General features: G+C 42.1%; 1 protein-coding gene across 5 annotated transcripts in view; it reads right to left on the bottom strand.

Moving 5' to 3' along the window:
* The window catches only part of atad2b (ATPase family AAA domain containing 2B), a 183,018-nt gene that overhangs the window by 26,486 nt on the left and 139,848 nt on the right, over positions 1 to 16,684 (bottom strand). For 4 of the 5 annotated variants that reach the window (XR_005942985.1, XR_005942984.1, XM_041187558.1 and 1 more), the window contains exons 23-24: positions 13,353 to 13,475; positions 6,583 to 6,699 (exon numbers count right to left, since the gene is read on the bottom strand). Coding sequence is in view for 3 of the 5 variants with exons in the window: in XM_041187558.1 (XP_041043492.1) it covers positions 6,583 to 6,699; positions 13,353 to 13,475 (240 nt within the window). In the remaining 2 variants the exon portion in view is untranslated. The remainder of the gene's footprint in view (positions 1 to 6,582; positions 6,700 to 13,352; positions 13,476 to 16,684) is intronic. The other variant, XM_041187560.1, reaches the window with a different exon arrangement.

The raw sequence follows: 16,684 nt of genomic DNA, 5'->3' as shown, positions 1-16,684 counted from the left end.
TGCAAAGGTCAATGGCAGGCTGGAAGATTGAGAAATTTTTAAAGATCAACAAAGGGTTACTAAAAAATTAATAAAAAGAGCAAAGGTAAATTATTAAAGAAAACTAGCGCAAAATGTAAAAACTGATAGCAAAAGCTTCTACAAGTATATAAAAGGAAAGAGTAGCTAAAGTGAATGTTGGTTCCTTGGAGGATGAGACTGGGTTAATAATGGGGAACGCAGAAATGGCAGAGACGCTTCATCAATATATTGCCTCAGTTTTCACGGTGGAGGACACTAGTACCACCCCAATAGTAACAGGTAGTGCAAAGGGTATAGAGAAGGAGGAACTTAGAACAATCACCATCAATCGAGAAAAAGTACTGAGCAAACTATTGGGATTAAAGGGTGACAAGTCCCAGGACCTGATGGCCTACATCCCAGGGTCTTAAAGGAAGTGGCAGCATAGTGGATGCATTGGCTATAATATTCCAAAATTCCCTGGATTCTGGAAAGGTTCCAGTGGATTGGGAAAGTGCTAATATAACACTCTTATTCAAAAAAAAACTGGGGGGGGGCGAGGGGAGGAGGCAGAAAGTAGGAAACTATAGACCAGTTAGTTTAACGGCCGCCATTGGGAAATTGTTGAAATCCAATATTAAGGAAGTAGTAATGGGGCATTTGGAAAGTCAAAATGTAATCCATCAGAGTCAACATGGTTTTATGAAGAGTAAATCGTGTTTGACTAATTTGCCAGGGATCTTTGAAGATGTGACAAGCAAAGTGAATAATGGGGATCTTGTCGATGTAGTATATCTGGACTTCAGATAGTATATCAAAGAAGGCCTTTGATAAAGGTGCAGCACAAGAGATTGATCACATGGAGTTAGAGGTAATATATTGGCTTGGATAGAGGATTGGCTAATCAACAGAAAGCAGAGAGTCGGGATAAATGGGTCTTTTTCTGGTTGGCAAGCTGTAACTAGTGGGGTGCCACAAGGTTTGGTCCTTGGGCCCCAACTATTTACAATCTATATTAATGACTTGGATTCAGGGATAGAAGGTACTATAGCTAAATTTGCACCAAAATAGGTGGGAAAATAAGTTGCTATGAAGAAATAGGAAATATACAAATGGATATGGACAGGTTAGGTGAATGGGCCAAAATTTGGCAGGTGGAGTTTAACCTGGATAAGTGTGAGGTTATCCATTTTGGTCAGAAGAATAAAAAGGCGACTTATTATTTAAATGGAGAGAAACTTCAGAATGCTTCAGTGCATAGGGATCTGGGTGTCCTCGTGCATGAATCGCTGAAAGCTAGTATGCAGGTACAGCAGGTAATAAGGAAGGTAAATGGAATTTTGGCATTTATTGCTAAGGGAAGAGAGTATAAAAATAGGGAAGTGTTGTTGCAACTGTACAAGGCATTGGTGAGACTGCACCTGGAGTACTGTGCACACTTTTGGTCCCCTTACTTGAGGAAGGATGTAGTTGCATTGGAGGTGGTTCAGAGGAGGTTCACTAGATTGATTCCAGAGATGTGGGGCTTGTCTTATGAGGAGAGATTGAGCAGTTTAGGCCTATACTCATAAGAGTTTAAAAGGATGGGAGGAGAATTACGGAAAGTAAGATGTTAAAGGGGATAGAAAAAGTAGACGTGGAGTGGATGTTTCCCCTTGTGGGGCATTCTAGAATGAGAGGCCATAGTTTTAGGCTAAGGGGTGGTAAATATAAATCAGAGATGAGGAGGAATTACTTTTCTCAAAGTGTGGAATTCATCTGTGGAATTCACTACAGTGGATGCCAGGGCGCTGAATAAATTTGAGGAGATACAGATTTTTAATTAGTAATGTGTTGAAAGGTTATGGGGAGAGGGCGGGAAATTGGATTTGAGGCCGAAATGAGATCAGCCATGACCGTATTGAATGGCTTGGCAGTTTCGAGGGGCTGAATTGCCTACTCCTGCTCCTAGTTCTTATGTAGCTGGTTTGGTTCTGATGTTGATTAATAGCAGCACATGACATAGTCACAGAAACAGTAGATGATAGCCATTATATTTCAAATTTGGTACAAGGTGGACACTTAATTGAGAACTCATTTTAAGTACTTACAATATCTGTAGGCAGCACTGTAATAGGCATTTTCAATGTTCCTGCCCATCAAAGAATCGCTCCAACATAGTGTTACATAATTCCCAATATTTCATAGTGAGTGTATGTGGTAAAAAAAATTAGTCCACTGAAATTACAGGTTCTGGCCGTCGGGTGGCACTGTACAACAAATTCTGATCTTCGAGCCCAATAAGAGTGTTATGGGCTAGATCTTGCTTGAACTGGACATTTTGCACTCTTCAAGTCAAAACAATTTTTGCATCATAACTTATCGAAAGCGCAAGCTGATAAGTGTGGCACAAGATAATACAGAATCCAGGATCCAAGTGAACTGTGGGACCAACAATGTATTTCCTTAACTAATGAAAATTAAGGATTCAGAAAAAGGAATGACCGAGAAAGTCAGATCAGGTACAGAGAGGAAAATAAAGAGAGGGCAAGAAAGATTGGATTGAGAGGGGAAATAAATAGTAAGGAAAACCAAGGAAAAATTAAAAAATTAACAATTTCAAAATCTCTTATTAATAATAATAAGGGATGAAATACCACAAATTAAACTGTTCAATTTCCGGGCCAGAGAGGTTGACTGGTATTGAATTAACAATTATAAAAGGGGCTTTATGGTGTTAATTACCAGATTTAACATTTGCTGAGTTTAAAAAGGCAATGCATGTGGAAATCCAGCAAGCTCTTAAAAACAATGGGGAGGTTAAGGGTGAGATGTAAACCAACCAGCAAGTTGTGAAAATTTGTAACTCATAGCATATTTAATCCCCTGATTTGCATATTGATAACAACTTGCAGCATGAATATGTAATTATTTTTTCTACTAAAGTATGGCCAACATAGTTTTTTTTTGCAGCTCCTGGACGTCTGATGCAAGGTCATCAACCTGGAAGGTTCATTCAGTTTCCCTCTCCACAGATGCCGTCTGATGTGCTGAGTGTTACAAGGATTTTCTGCTTTTATTACAAATTCTTATCTGTTCTTTTGTGCTGGGTTGCCATGTTTTTTCTGGCTTGAGGTAAGCTTCCAGACAGTGGTTTTTTAAAAACTTTTAAGTTTGTCTTGGGTGTATGTACTTTATTTTCTTCTTCTTTCCCCCATCAGGGCAGCTTCTCCACCAGTGCTGGGTGCTCTGGGAAAAGATATTTAATCTTATAGTCCCAACCCACTCAAACAAGATTGCAAAGGTGTCGTCAGGAAGGGGAGAGAGCGCAGTTGGTCAAAATTTGGCCCGAGGCTTGAGCGCTAAAGAACAAGGGGTCTAAGTAATTACACCTCCGAAGACCCCATGTTATGTCTGATCAGGAATAGTGGCAAGCAAATGATCAATGCTAGAACCAAGTCAATTTGAGTATTCACTGAGGAATTTCAATCTGAATAGCAGGTGGGCAAGCAGAACAATTTGGAACTGGGAGACAGATATGACCTGGCAGATGAAGGGAAGCTATTAATTTATTTTTGCATGTTACTGGCCTATGTTCTATCATGGAGAGATTAATTTCTCCTGAGTCCACTGCTGAGTGTTCACTTCCTTCTCCTTACCCCATTCATTCTCCTCTCTTTCGCTTATTCTTCCCTCCTCAAACTTGCAATGATTCCCAGCTCTCGCCATCAGATCCACTTTGAACAGCAGTACCATACTGATATAAACAGGAGCCATTTCTCTGGGCTCCAACCCCATTCCGGTACACTCAAATGTGTTCAATCCTTCTCCTCCACCTCCACCCCATGTCTCTATTTCTCCTCTACCCTCTTATCACTGTCCACCCCCATCCCCCTACTCTACCTTCTCTTCATCTCATCTCTAATATTCTGCTACAATCTCCCACACCAGTTTACTCCTTCCATCTGATTATCATACTCTATGTGCTCTTTCCCCATGGTCTGTTACCCTCCTTTACCTCTCTGCCACCACCTTAACTCCATGTCTACAACCTCACAGGTGATCAAGCAGTACGTAAAGAAAAACTCTTGTGAATGCGTGGGTGCATTCATTCATTCAAGTGATAAATATTATCGTTCATGAATAGTACTGAGATAACAGTCCAGTTATGTAAGTAAAGTTCACTGTTGCCTGTTTCAACTTATCTTGAACGAGCCTGGAGGACAGGTGTTGGCTATTTAATCTTTTGGACAATCACAACTAAATCCAAACTTTTTCATACATGTGCATCATTTGGCACACACAACTCAAGAGTTAGACCACACAATAAATTGACACACATTTAGATGAGAAAAACGTAAAACAAAGGAATCCATACCAGAATAAACCCAGTAATGATACCAAGTTGAAAAGGTACTAACAGAAACCAAAAGGGGAAGAAAGGAATACTGAGCTCAATACTGAACTTTAAAAGACCAATTTCATTTTTGGATGAAATACTACTTAGGAAGGCAAAAGTTCTGTTAATTTTAAATTACATTAAAAAACCATGTCCACCTATATGTTGTTCCTTTGGAGACAAAGGGGGAGTGATTTTTGCCAGCTGCTCTGAGGTGGCCAGATGCAGTCTTGAGTTGCAGCACTGATTTAGCCCTTGTTTAGCAGTTTTGGCAAAGGAAATGAAGACATGCAAGGGATGGCCTTGTTAAGGAGCTGATTACCAATTAATTAACTGCTAACAATTGCTAAAGAGGTCACACAGCATTTTGTTGGTTAGTGTTTGATCTAATGCCCTCTCTAAATAAGTCGATGCTGCGGACTTTGAGTGCCACTTAAAGACATATTCATCTTTTGCTCTTCAATTGCTGCTGGGAGCTGTGAGGAGGGCTTCTGAAACATGATTTTTTGGGACAATATTCTATCAACATATATTCCAAAAATCTTCTGAGGACTTCAACTAAAGTTAACTGCTGTGCCACTCTATCTTACCGAGCACCTTACAGAATTCACCAGGAGAAAAGGAGTGCTTGGTCCTGGGCATCTTGCTAAGGAGGACCCCCTTGATCTGCAGAAGAAATTTGAGGAGGACATGAGGCAAGGCAAAGCAACACCAGCTGTTGCAGGGGAGGGTGAAAGCAGGGCTACGTGAACTGCTTTACCCACACCCCTCTCTCATGGCTACAGGACTTCTCGCCTTCCTGGACCTCACCAGTGCTGCATCCAAGAACCCGTGAGTCCTTTCCCTCTGTCCCTGAGTCATTCTGAAACCTGCCGTTGTGTGTCAGTCAGTTAATACTCCACACCTCCATAAACATTTCTTCCAATTAGCAATCGAGTGCTAAAACTGTACGCATCAGTTTTAACACCTCCACCAAAAAATCAAATTATGGTAATCAGCAATTAGGCCTAAACTTGTGTACTAAACTTTCAAACAGGTTTGTTTTAATACCACAGCATCCACTTAGCATCTGTTTTCCAATGTGTTAGTTCAGGACATATGGATATTAGTGCATAAGAAATATGAGCTGGAGTGTGTTACTTTAACCTTCAAGCCTGTTCTGCCATTCAATATGATCAAGTTTGATCTTCTACCTCAATTCCTTCCCACACTATTCCCACATCACTTAAAATCTGAATACCTATCAATCTTGGTCTTAAATATACTCAATCCCTAAACATCCACAGCTTTCTGGATACAGAATTCCATAGATTCAAAACCCTTTGAGTGATGAAATTTCTCACCTTAGTCCTAAATGACTAACCCTTTATTTGGGGATTGTGACCCCTCGTTCTGGACTCCTTGGTTACTGGACACTTCCAACCAGCATCAGCCATATCAAGCCCCTTAAGAATTTTATGTTTCAATTAGATCACTTCTCAATTTTCTAAATTTCAGTGAATATAGGCCCAGTTTGCTCAATCTCTCTTTGTAGGTCAATCTGTTCATCCCAGGAATCAGTCTGGTGAGCCTCCTTTGCTCTCTATCTACAGCAAGTATATGCTTCCTTAAGTAAGGAGGCCAAAACTGTGTACAGTACTCCAAGTATAGTCTCACTGAGGCTCTACATAATTGCAGTAAGGCTTCTTCACTCATATTCCAATCTCTTTGAAATAAAGGCTAACATACCATTTGCTTTCTTAACTGCTTTCTGTACTTGCGTGTTAGATTTCGGAGATTCACGTAAAAAGTCACCCATCCTTCTGAATGCAAACATTTCCCAGTCTTGCGCCAGTAAAAAAAAAAATCAATTTTTTCTTGCAAATAAAATTCCCTACATTATATTCCAACTTCCACATCACTTAACCTGCAAAGCTCAACAGTAATACAATGATGACATTATGATCAGTTATCAAGGTAGACAGCATGAGTAAATGTTACCTAGTTGTTAGCATAAGGAGAGATAACTGAAATTTTATAGGCAGGGTGGAATGTTTATACTCATGGCACACAAATCATAGTAGAATGCTCAAAACTTCAAAAATTTGGTAATGAAACAAAGAAGTGCCAAAAATACACCTCCAAAATTCTGGCATAATTTTTCTTTTAAATTAAAAACTGAACAGAATTCTTTTGCAGCCATTATGCTCAGTCTTAGCACTTACTTGTATGCTTGCATTCCCCATTTGTGGTGCTTGCTTCTAAATTCCGAGATGAGTCTTGAGCCACATCTTTTTTTGTTTCTATATTGTGACTTGTTTGCTCTGCTACTGATTGCAAGTCTGCACACAGTAAATAAGTATGATCTTACAAACAACCTTCAATGTAGTATCTTACCATATATATATAGCAAGAATTAAACCTTTTAAGTCACTAAGCAGCATTTTGAATCATATTGATTTACTTTACTTTTTATTATTCGCTTACAAGTTGTGGACATCATTGGCAAGCCAGGATTTATTGCCCATCCCTGCTTACTCTTGAGAAGAAGGTAGTGAGCTGCAATAGTGGCTTGCTGAGGCTACTTCAAAGGACAGTTAAGAATCATCCACATTAATGTGGATCTGGAGTCAGATATAGGCTGTATCGGGCATGGACAGTAGGTTTCCTTCCCCTAAAGGATATTAATGAACCAGTTGGATTTTTGCACAAACCCGTTAGTTTCAAGGTCACTATTACTTTTTTTTATTCCAGATTTATTTAATTAACCAAATCCAATTCAAAACTGCCATGGTGGGATTTGAACTCACATCTCCAGATTATTAGCCCAAGGGTCTGGATTATTAATTCAGTATCATGACCTTATACTGTGCTACTGAGCCCATCTCCAGATAATTAATTGAATAATAGCTACAGAAAAAAAACTAACCATGAATGTTCCTAGGGGTGGTGTAGGATTGCCTCGTTACATCTAGTGCTGGTCAGTCAGATGGGTCAGAGGCTACTCTAGCCCACATATTGAGAAATGAGTCAGATATTTGAAATTAAATTGGAACTAGGAAGCAACAAGGATCTGGTGATGATATCGATCAGATCTGAAATGTACATGAGGGTGTGTAGAAAGTACAGTGACACTTGAGACATTGAACTTATAAAATTCAGACACTGAAGGAAAATAAAATGAAAACTGATGAGAACACAAATGTATGAGAAGCCTAGTAGTTAAATGGTAAATGTAAAAAAAAAAGGGAAGTTGTAGTTGAAATTCATCTCAATAAAGTTAAAATCTGAAAGAGAAACAGAGATCTAATGTGATTAAGTAAGGAACAGGTCACATTCAAAAACATACAAAAAAATCTGACAGGTGGAATAATTTGTAGATTTATATAAACAATTTAAAATGGAATATAAAAGGTCAAAAGATATTTTAATAACAAAAATATTTCACAAATATAGGTGTAACAGAAAGAGGGTAAAGAACTTTTGACCCAGGTAAAAGTAACAGTGGCTATCTGAAACTAGAGACAAGAAAAAAAGGGCTGCGGAACAGCTACTCTGCATTCACCTATATAAAAGAAGCTGGAGATCAGTTTTAGTCACAGTCAGTTAGGGAGTTGCTAAGAAGTGGTTATAAAAGATTAAATGCTCCTAAAGCAAGAGTGTTTGACATGGCCCACAATTTGCTGTGATTACGGTAAAGTCATCAAAATTTCCAAACCTGCAAATGATACTAAAATGAGAAACAATGCAACCAGACTGAGAAGGATTTCAATCCTTTAAGAAACTGGGTCAACAAGTATCAAATGCAATAAAAGCAGCCAAACATAAAATATTCTTGGAGCAAGGAATCAGAATAATGAAGATGTTTTGAATGGAACCATCATGTAATGTCAAATAAAAAGAGAAAATGTTGGAAATACTCCAAATTTGGCAACACCTGAGAGGGGGAGGCAGCGGCATAGTGGTATTGTTGCTGGGCTAGTAATCCAGAGACTCAGGGCGATGCTCTGAGCACCTGGGTTTGAATCACAGCAGATGGTCGAATTTGAATACAATAAAAATCTGGAATTAGAAGTTTATTGATGGCCATGGAACCATTGTCGATTGTTGCAAAAACCCATCTGGTTCACTAATGTCCTTTAGGGAAGGAAATCTGTCGTCCTTGCCTGGACTGGCCTACATGTGACTCCAGACCCACAGCAATGTGGTTGACTCTTAAATGCCCTCAGAAGTGGCCTACCAAGCCGCTACAAAGTCACAAAAAAGGGCTGAAAGCGGTCTGACTACCTGGCATCGACCTGTTGACCCTGCAAAGTCCTCCTTTCCAGGGGTTAGTGCCAAAATTTGGAGAGCTGTCTCAGGCTGGTCACAGACTAGTCAAGCAACAGCCTGACATAGTCATCCTCACAGAATCATACCTTACAGATAATATCCCAGAAACCACCATCACCATCTCTGGGTATGTCCTGTCCCACTGGCAGGGCAGACCCAGCAGAGGTGGCAGCACAGTGGTATGCAGTCGTGAGGGAGTTGCCCTGGGAGTCCTCAACATCGACTCCGGACCCCATGAAGTCTCATGGCATCAGGACAAACATGGGCAAAGAAACCTGTTGATTACCATGTACTGCCCTCCCTCAGTTGATGACTCAATGCTCCTCCATGTTGAACACCACTTGGAGGAAGCACAGAGGGCGGCAAGGGCACAGAATGTACTCTGGGTGGGGGACTTCAATGTCCACCACCAAGAGTGGCTCAGTAGCACCACTGCTGACTGAGCTGGCTGAGTCCTAAAGGACATAGCTGCTAGACTGGATTGGCGGCAGGTGGTGAGGAAACCGAAAAGAGGGAAAAACATACTTGGCCTCATTCTCACCAACTTGCTTGCCACAGATGCATCTGTCCATGACAGTATCAATAGGAGTGACCACCGCACAGTCGTTGTGGAGATGAAATCCTGGCTTTACATTGAGGATACCCTCCATCGTGTTGTGTGGCACTACACCGCGCTACATGGGATAGATTTCAAACAGATCTAGCAATCCAAGACTGGGCATCCATGAGGTGCTGTGGGTCATCAGAAGCAGCAGAATTGTATTCAAACACAATCTGTAACCTCATGGCCCGGCATATCCCTCACTCTACCATTACCATCAAGCCAGAGGATCAACCCTGGCTCAAAGAAGAGTGCAGGAGGGCATTCCAAGAGCAGCACCAGGCATACCTAAAAATGAGATGTCAACTTGTGGATAACACAGAACTACTTGCATTCCAAACAGCATAAGCAGCAAGTGATAGACAGGGCTAAGCGATCCCACAACAACGGATCAGATCTAAGCTCTGCAGTTCTGCCACATCCAGTCACGAATGGTGGTGGACAATTAAACATCTCACTGGAGGAGGAGGCTCCACAAATATCCCCACCCTCAATAATGGAGGGGCCCAGCATATCATTGCAAAAGATAAGGCTGAAGCATTTGCAACAATCTTTAGCTAGAAGTGCTGAGTGGATGATCCATCTTGGCCTCTTCTGGAGGTCCCCAGCTTCACAGAAGCCAGTCTTCAGCTAATTCGATTCACTCCACGTGATATCAAGAAAAAGCTGAAGGCACTAGATACTGCTAAGGCTATGGGCCCTGACAACATTCCAGCAATTGCATTGAAGACTTGTGCTCCAGAGCTTGCCGCACCCCTAGCCAAATTGTTCCAGTACAGCTACAACACTGGCATCTACCCAGTTATGTGGAAAACTGCCCAGATATGCCCTGTACACAAACAGTCGGACGAATCCAACCTGGCCTGTTACCGCCCCAACAGCCTACTCTCAATCATCAATGAAGTAATCAACAGGGCTATCAAGCGGCATTTCCTTAGCAATAACCTGCTCACTTACGCCCAGTTGCAAGGGCCACTCAGCTCCTAACCTCATTACAACCTTGGTTCAAACATGGACAAAAGAGCTGAACGCCCAAGGTGAGGTGAGAGTGACTGCCCTTGACATCATGGCCATGTTTGACCGAGAGTGACATCAAGGAGCCCTAAAAAAAAACTGGGGTCAATGGGAATTGGGGTAAACTCTCTGCTGGTTGAAGTCATACCTAGCACAAAGGAAGATGGTTGTGGTTGTTGGAGGTCAGTCATCTCAGCTCCAGGACATCACTGCAGGAGTTCCTCAGGTTAGTGTCCTCGGCCCAACCATTTTCAGTTGCTTCATTAATGACCTTCCTTCCATCATAAGGTCAGAAGTGTGGATGGTCGCTGATGATTGCACAATGTTCAGCGCCATTCGCAACTCCTCAGACATTGAAGCAGCCCATGTCCAAATACAGCAAGAGCTGGACAACATCAAGGTTTGGGCTGACAAGTGACAAGTAACATTCGCGCCACACAAGTGTCACGCAATGACAAACACCAATAAGAAAGAATCCAACCATCGCCCTTTGATCTTCAGTGGCATTACCATCACTGAATCTCCCTCTATCAACATCCTGGGGGCTACTATTGACCAGAAGCTGAACAGGACTAGCCATATAAATATTGTGGCTACAAGAGCAGGTCAAAGGCTAGGAATCGTGCGATGAGTAACTCACACCCTGACTTCTCAAAGCCTGTCCACCATCTACAAGGCACAAGTCAGGAGTGTGATGGAATACTCCCCACTTGCCTGGATGAGCGCAGTTCCCACAACACTCAAGAAGCTTGACGCCGTCCAGGACAAAGCAGCCAGTTTGACTGGCACCACATCCACAAACGTTCACTCCCTCCACCACTGACACACAGTAGCAGCAGTGTGTACCATCTACAAGGTGCATTGCAGGAATTCACCAAGGCTCCTTTGACAGCCCCCTTCCAAACCCACGACCACTACCATCTAAGAAGGACAAGAGCAGCAGATAGATGCGAACACCACCACCTGGAAGTTCCCCTCCAAGTCACTCACCATCCTGATATGAAATATACCACCGTTCCTTCATTGTGTCAAAATCCTTAAACTCCCTTCCTAACAGCACTGTGGGTGTACCTACACTACATGGAGTGCATCGGTTCAGGAAAACAGCTCACCACCACCTTCTCAAGGGCAACTAAGGATGGGCAATAAATGCTGGCCCCAGCCAGCGATGCCCATATCCCGTGATTGAATTAAAAAAGAGAGAAACAGTTAACGGGCGGAGTTTTACAGCCCTGTTGTGGGGGACGGGGCTGGGGACGGAAAATGTGGTGAGCTGTTCAAAAATCCATTGACTTTTTAGGGACTGGAAAAGCCTGCCAGTGAGAGGGGCAGTAAAATTCCACCCAAAATATCAGGTCAATAACCTTTCATCAGAATTGGCTGTTCAAGTTTTCACCCAGTTCTGAGGAAAGGTCAGCGACCCAAAAGAATAACTAGGTTTCTCTCTCGACAGATGCTGCTTGCTGTGCTGAATGTTTTCCAGAAGGTTCTGTAAATTGTATTAGGATTTATCAGGAGAATTTGAGTTACTCTTCTTGAAAAAGGCTTAAAAAAGGCTCAAAAACCTGAGGGCGTCATTTTTTAAATTAAGAACTCGGGCAAAACTAACATTTAAATTAATTATCCAGGAAGACAAACGAGCCAAGCAATTTATAATTTGGATTCCCTATAACAGTTTATAGTTATATAGGATCTTTAACTAAAACACATCCTAAGGCTGTTCAATAACTGCGATAAAACAAAAATGAACATTAAGCCAAAGGCAGCAGAGATATCAATAGGGGTGACCAAAAGGTTAGTCAAAGAGGCAGATTTTAAGTATAATCTTTAAGGAGGGACATATTTGGGAGCGAACTTCAGAGCATTGGACCCAAATGCCTGAGGACACTGCCCCATTGGTGAGACATAAAGAGAGGGATGCAGAGATGGAGAAACATGGAACTCTGGAGGCAGTGGTAGGGCTGGAGGTTTCTGGGGTAAGCATCGTGAGGTCATGAAGGGGTTTAAATACAAGGATGAGAAATATGAGATGTTGTGGGACCAGAAGAGCAGGGAGACCTGGCCAATGTTTATCCATCAGCCAACATCACTAGGAAAAAATAACTATCTGGTGATTACCTCATTAACTGTCTGTGGGCCTTGCTTTGTGCAAATTGTTGTCATGCTCCTACATTACAACAGTGGCTACACTTAAAAACTGGCTGTAAAGCACTTTGGGATGTCCTGAGGATGTGAAAGGCGCTATATAAATAAAAATAATATTTTTCTCTCCACTTTTGTATCTTCAGCCACAAGTTAATCAACATTGAGAGCTTTTCCAGTTAATAACTTAACAGTAACAAATATAATCAAAGATTATGAACAGTGCAGAAAGAGAAACATAGGAATGAATTAGCTTCAGTAACATGGAACCAGCATCCCAACACAATGTGATAAAAATCTATACAGTACAAAGGTAGTTAATGGATTTGAATGATAGCCATCACTAAACCTGAATTTGGGATATATTAAGCCTACCTTCTCCAGAAAATGGGTTATCACTATGTAGAATTGAGGGATAGGAGAAGTAAAACTCTCTAAAACCATAGTCAGCACTGACTTTCACAATTTCCTTAACTTCAAAAGATGATCCATCAGCAGAAGTTAACAGTAGTAGAGCTGTATCTTAAACGACAGTTCATGGGATCATCCCTCGAAGCTTCCCAAATAAAATGATCCAAATCACAATATGAACAATACAAAATTGAATTATTTGACTTCAGTATTAAATAATATCTCTCTACCCTGGTTGGTCCAGCGGTGTAAAGATTTACAACAGAAAGGACAAGAGCCATTTAGAGAAGTTTGAAAATGAAGGATCCTTCAGTCAGGTCAGCTGAGGGGAGAAAAAATGGTCCGCATTATACCCATCATAAGTGCACTAATTATTACAGAAAATAGGCTATGGTACATATTCAAGCAGCATAACATGGAAAACTGCAGGTTCCAATCTCTTCTTCAAAGATTTCCGGCCTTTAAAAGCTATTATTTGCTTCAGTAGCTACTCACTTCGTTTTCTTCTGGATTCTTTGATATCTTCGCAGAGTTTGTTAAACTCAGGATCTAGTTCAGCAGCAACAATTGCATGTGCGGTATCCTTAAGTGTACAGGCTCTGTGACGAATTATGCGATCTACAGTACAAAAACAAATACCAAGCAGTCATTTTTGCACCAACAAACAACACCTTGGACATCTAATCCCTCTACACCACATCCCCCACCAGGATGGTCTGAGGGCTCTCCGCTTCTTCCTTGAACAGAGGCCCAAACAACCCTCATCCACAAGCACACTCCTCCGCCTGGCTGAACTTGTTCTCACTAAACAATTTCTCCTTTAACTTGTTTCACTTCCTCCAAAGAAAAGGTGTAACTGTGGGTGCTCACATGGGCCCCAGTTATGCCTGTCTTTTTGTGGGGTATGTGGAACATTATTTGACCCACTCAGGCCCCCTCCCACAACTCTCTGTTTCAGGGCATTGATGACTGTAACAGTGCCACTTCATGCTCTCACCTGGACCTGGAAAAATTGATTGATTTTGCTTCCAATTTTCACCCCCCTCTCACCTTCACATGGATCATCTACAACACTTCCCTTCCCTTCCTTGACCTCTCCGTCTCCATTTCTGGTGATAGACTGTCTACCAATATTCATTACAAGCCCACCGACTCCCACAGCTACTTACACCCTACTTCCTGTAAAAACACATCTCATTCTCTCAGTTCCTCCACCTCCGTTGCATCTGTTCCGATGATGCCACTTTCCAAAGCGGCTCCTCTCACGTCTTCCTTTTTCCTTAACCAAGGATTCCCGCCCCAAACTGTAGTTGACAGGGCCCTCAACCATGTCTAACCCATCTCCCGCACCTTTGCCCTCACCACTTCCCCTGCCTCACAGAACCATGATAGGGTCCCCCTTGTCCTCACTTTTTGCCCCACCAGCCTCTGCATTCAAAGGATCATCCTCCGCCATTTCCGTCAACTCCAGCATGATGCCATCACTGAACACATCATCCCTTCACTCCCCCATCCCCTTGTCAGAAATCCGTATAGACTGTTCCCTCTGTGATACCATGGTCCACTCCTCCACCACTCCCAGCTCCTCAACCCCTTCCCATACAACTGCAAAAGGTGCAACACCTACCCCTTGACCTCCTCCCTCCTCACCGTCCAAGGCCCCAAACACTCCTTTCAGGTCTCTTCTACGCTGGGGAGACTAAACGCAAGCTGGGTGACCACTTTGTGATACACCTTCACTCAGCCCGCAAGCATGACCCAGACCTTCCAGTTGCTTGCCATTTCAACACACCATCCTGCTCTCATACCCAATGTCTGTCCTTGGCCTGCTGCAATGTTCCAATGAAGCCCAATGCAAACTAAAGGAACAGAACCTCATCTTCCGATTAGGCACCTTACAGCCTTCTGGGCTTAACAGAGAGTTCAACAACTTCAGATCATGAATACTCTCTTCCACCTTTACCTCTTAATCCAATTTTTAGTTATGTTAATTGTATTTTATTCTTTTATTTATTTGTTCATTTTTTATCCTATTTCTCTAAGTTCCCCTCCTTCCACAGGGCTGTCACTTGTTTTCATATTTTGCTTTGAGTGCTAACCCTTATTCTGCTATTAACACTTTTTGCTATCTTACCTTTATGCTACTATTAGCACTTACCACTACCATTAACACTCCCTTTGTCTTGTGTCCATGGCTTCTTTGTCAATCTCTCCTTAGCTGTCACCTACTTCGACCTTCTATCTTGCTCCACCTGCTCTGCCCCCTCTTAAACACTATAAAAACCATCACATTTCTACTCTCTTTATCTCTGAAGAAGAGTCATACAGACTCAAAACATTAACTCTGTTTCCATCTCCACAGATGCTGCCAGACCTGTTGGGTTTTTCTAGCATTTCTGTTTTTATTTCACATTTCCAGCATCCGCAATATTTTGCTCATAAACTACCTTTTGAAATTCCTGTCTAGAATTAAAAGTTCTCCTATACTTGCCCAGCAAACAATTTGCACAAATTGAGCTCAACGACGAGACTTTCTGAACAATTTAAACAAAATGGTACTTTGGAATACAATTGTGCCATCAAAACATGGTATTGTTGTTGTGTTCTTTAATTTGAAGACTATAATCAAGGCAACAAGACATGCATAATCATATGATTTCTCACCATTAGTTTAATTTTTGATGGGTAATCCATACCATCCTTGGTAGATTTCTAACAAAAATCAGATGATTTTGATTCTATTCAAACATATAGAATACCTCAGAAATGACAGGGTAGTGCATTACAACCGCAGACTGCCATTCCAGCACATCCCTCTGTTGAATGGTTATGCAAGCTATCTAGGGAAGGGATTGAGTTGAGAAGATGTGGAACAAGAAGAAAATGACTTGCTTGAGATCCCTCGGTTTCAAGTGGTTAGTTGAAGAGAACTTTTGCCAAAGACCTGCGGCAGGTTAACCAACAATCTTCTTGGATGGAAGTATAGCGTAGCTCAGAAGGGTGAGTAAAGGTAATGAAAAAGGAGGGGTCGCGCATTGAGTTGGGGGTGGGGGGGGGGGAGCGGCAGCGGCGATGGGGAGGCGAGGGGCTGCACGTGGGAGGTTGATTCCTGGAAGGGAAATAAAACAGGGGTAACTTAGAAATTTTTGACATCTCAATATCTGGAAATTTCTGCAATCAACTCAGACCTGGGACATCACTCAGAGTAGTGCTCTAAGCCCAACCAGGTTTAGCTGCTTCATCAGTGACCTTCCCTCTATCATAAGGTCAGAAATGGGGATACTTGCGGATGATTGCACAATGTTCAGCACCATTTGCAACTCTCAGATACTGAAGTAATCTGTGTCCATACCCCAAAAGACCTGGACACCATTCAGGCTTGGGCTGATGTGGCAAATAATATTCATGCCACACAAGTGCCAGATAACAAGCATCTTGAACAAGAGAGAATCTAGCTATCTCCCCAAGACATTCAATGGTATTACCATCGCTGAATGTCCCACTATCAACATCCTGGGGGTTACCATTGACCAGAAAATGAATTGGACCAGCCATATAAATACTATGGCCACAAGAGGTCAGAGGCTAGGAATTCTGCAGTGACTAACTCACCTCCTGACTCCCCAAAGCCTGTCCACCATCTAGAAGGCACAAGTCAGGAGTGTGACGGAATATTGTCCACTTGCCTGGATGAGTGCAGCTCCAACAACACTCAAAGAGACTCGACACCATCCAAGTCAAAACAGTCCGCTTCACTGGCACCACCTTGAACATTCACTCCCTCCACTGCCGACACAGGGTGGCAGAAGTGTGTACCATCTACAAGG

This window comes from Carcharodon carcharias, chromosome 5, assembly GCF_017639515.1.
Source record: "Carcharodon carcharias isolate sCarCar2 chromosome 5, sCarCar2.pri, whole genome shotgun sequence".
NCBI classification, from domain to species: domain Eukaryota; kingdom Metazoa; phylum Chordata; class Chondrichthyes; order Lamniformes; family Lamnidae; genus Carcharodon; species Carcharodon carcharias.
The sequence above is the reverse complement of the archived record's forward strand: the minus strand, read 5'-3'. Positions and strand labels throughout refer to the sequence as shown.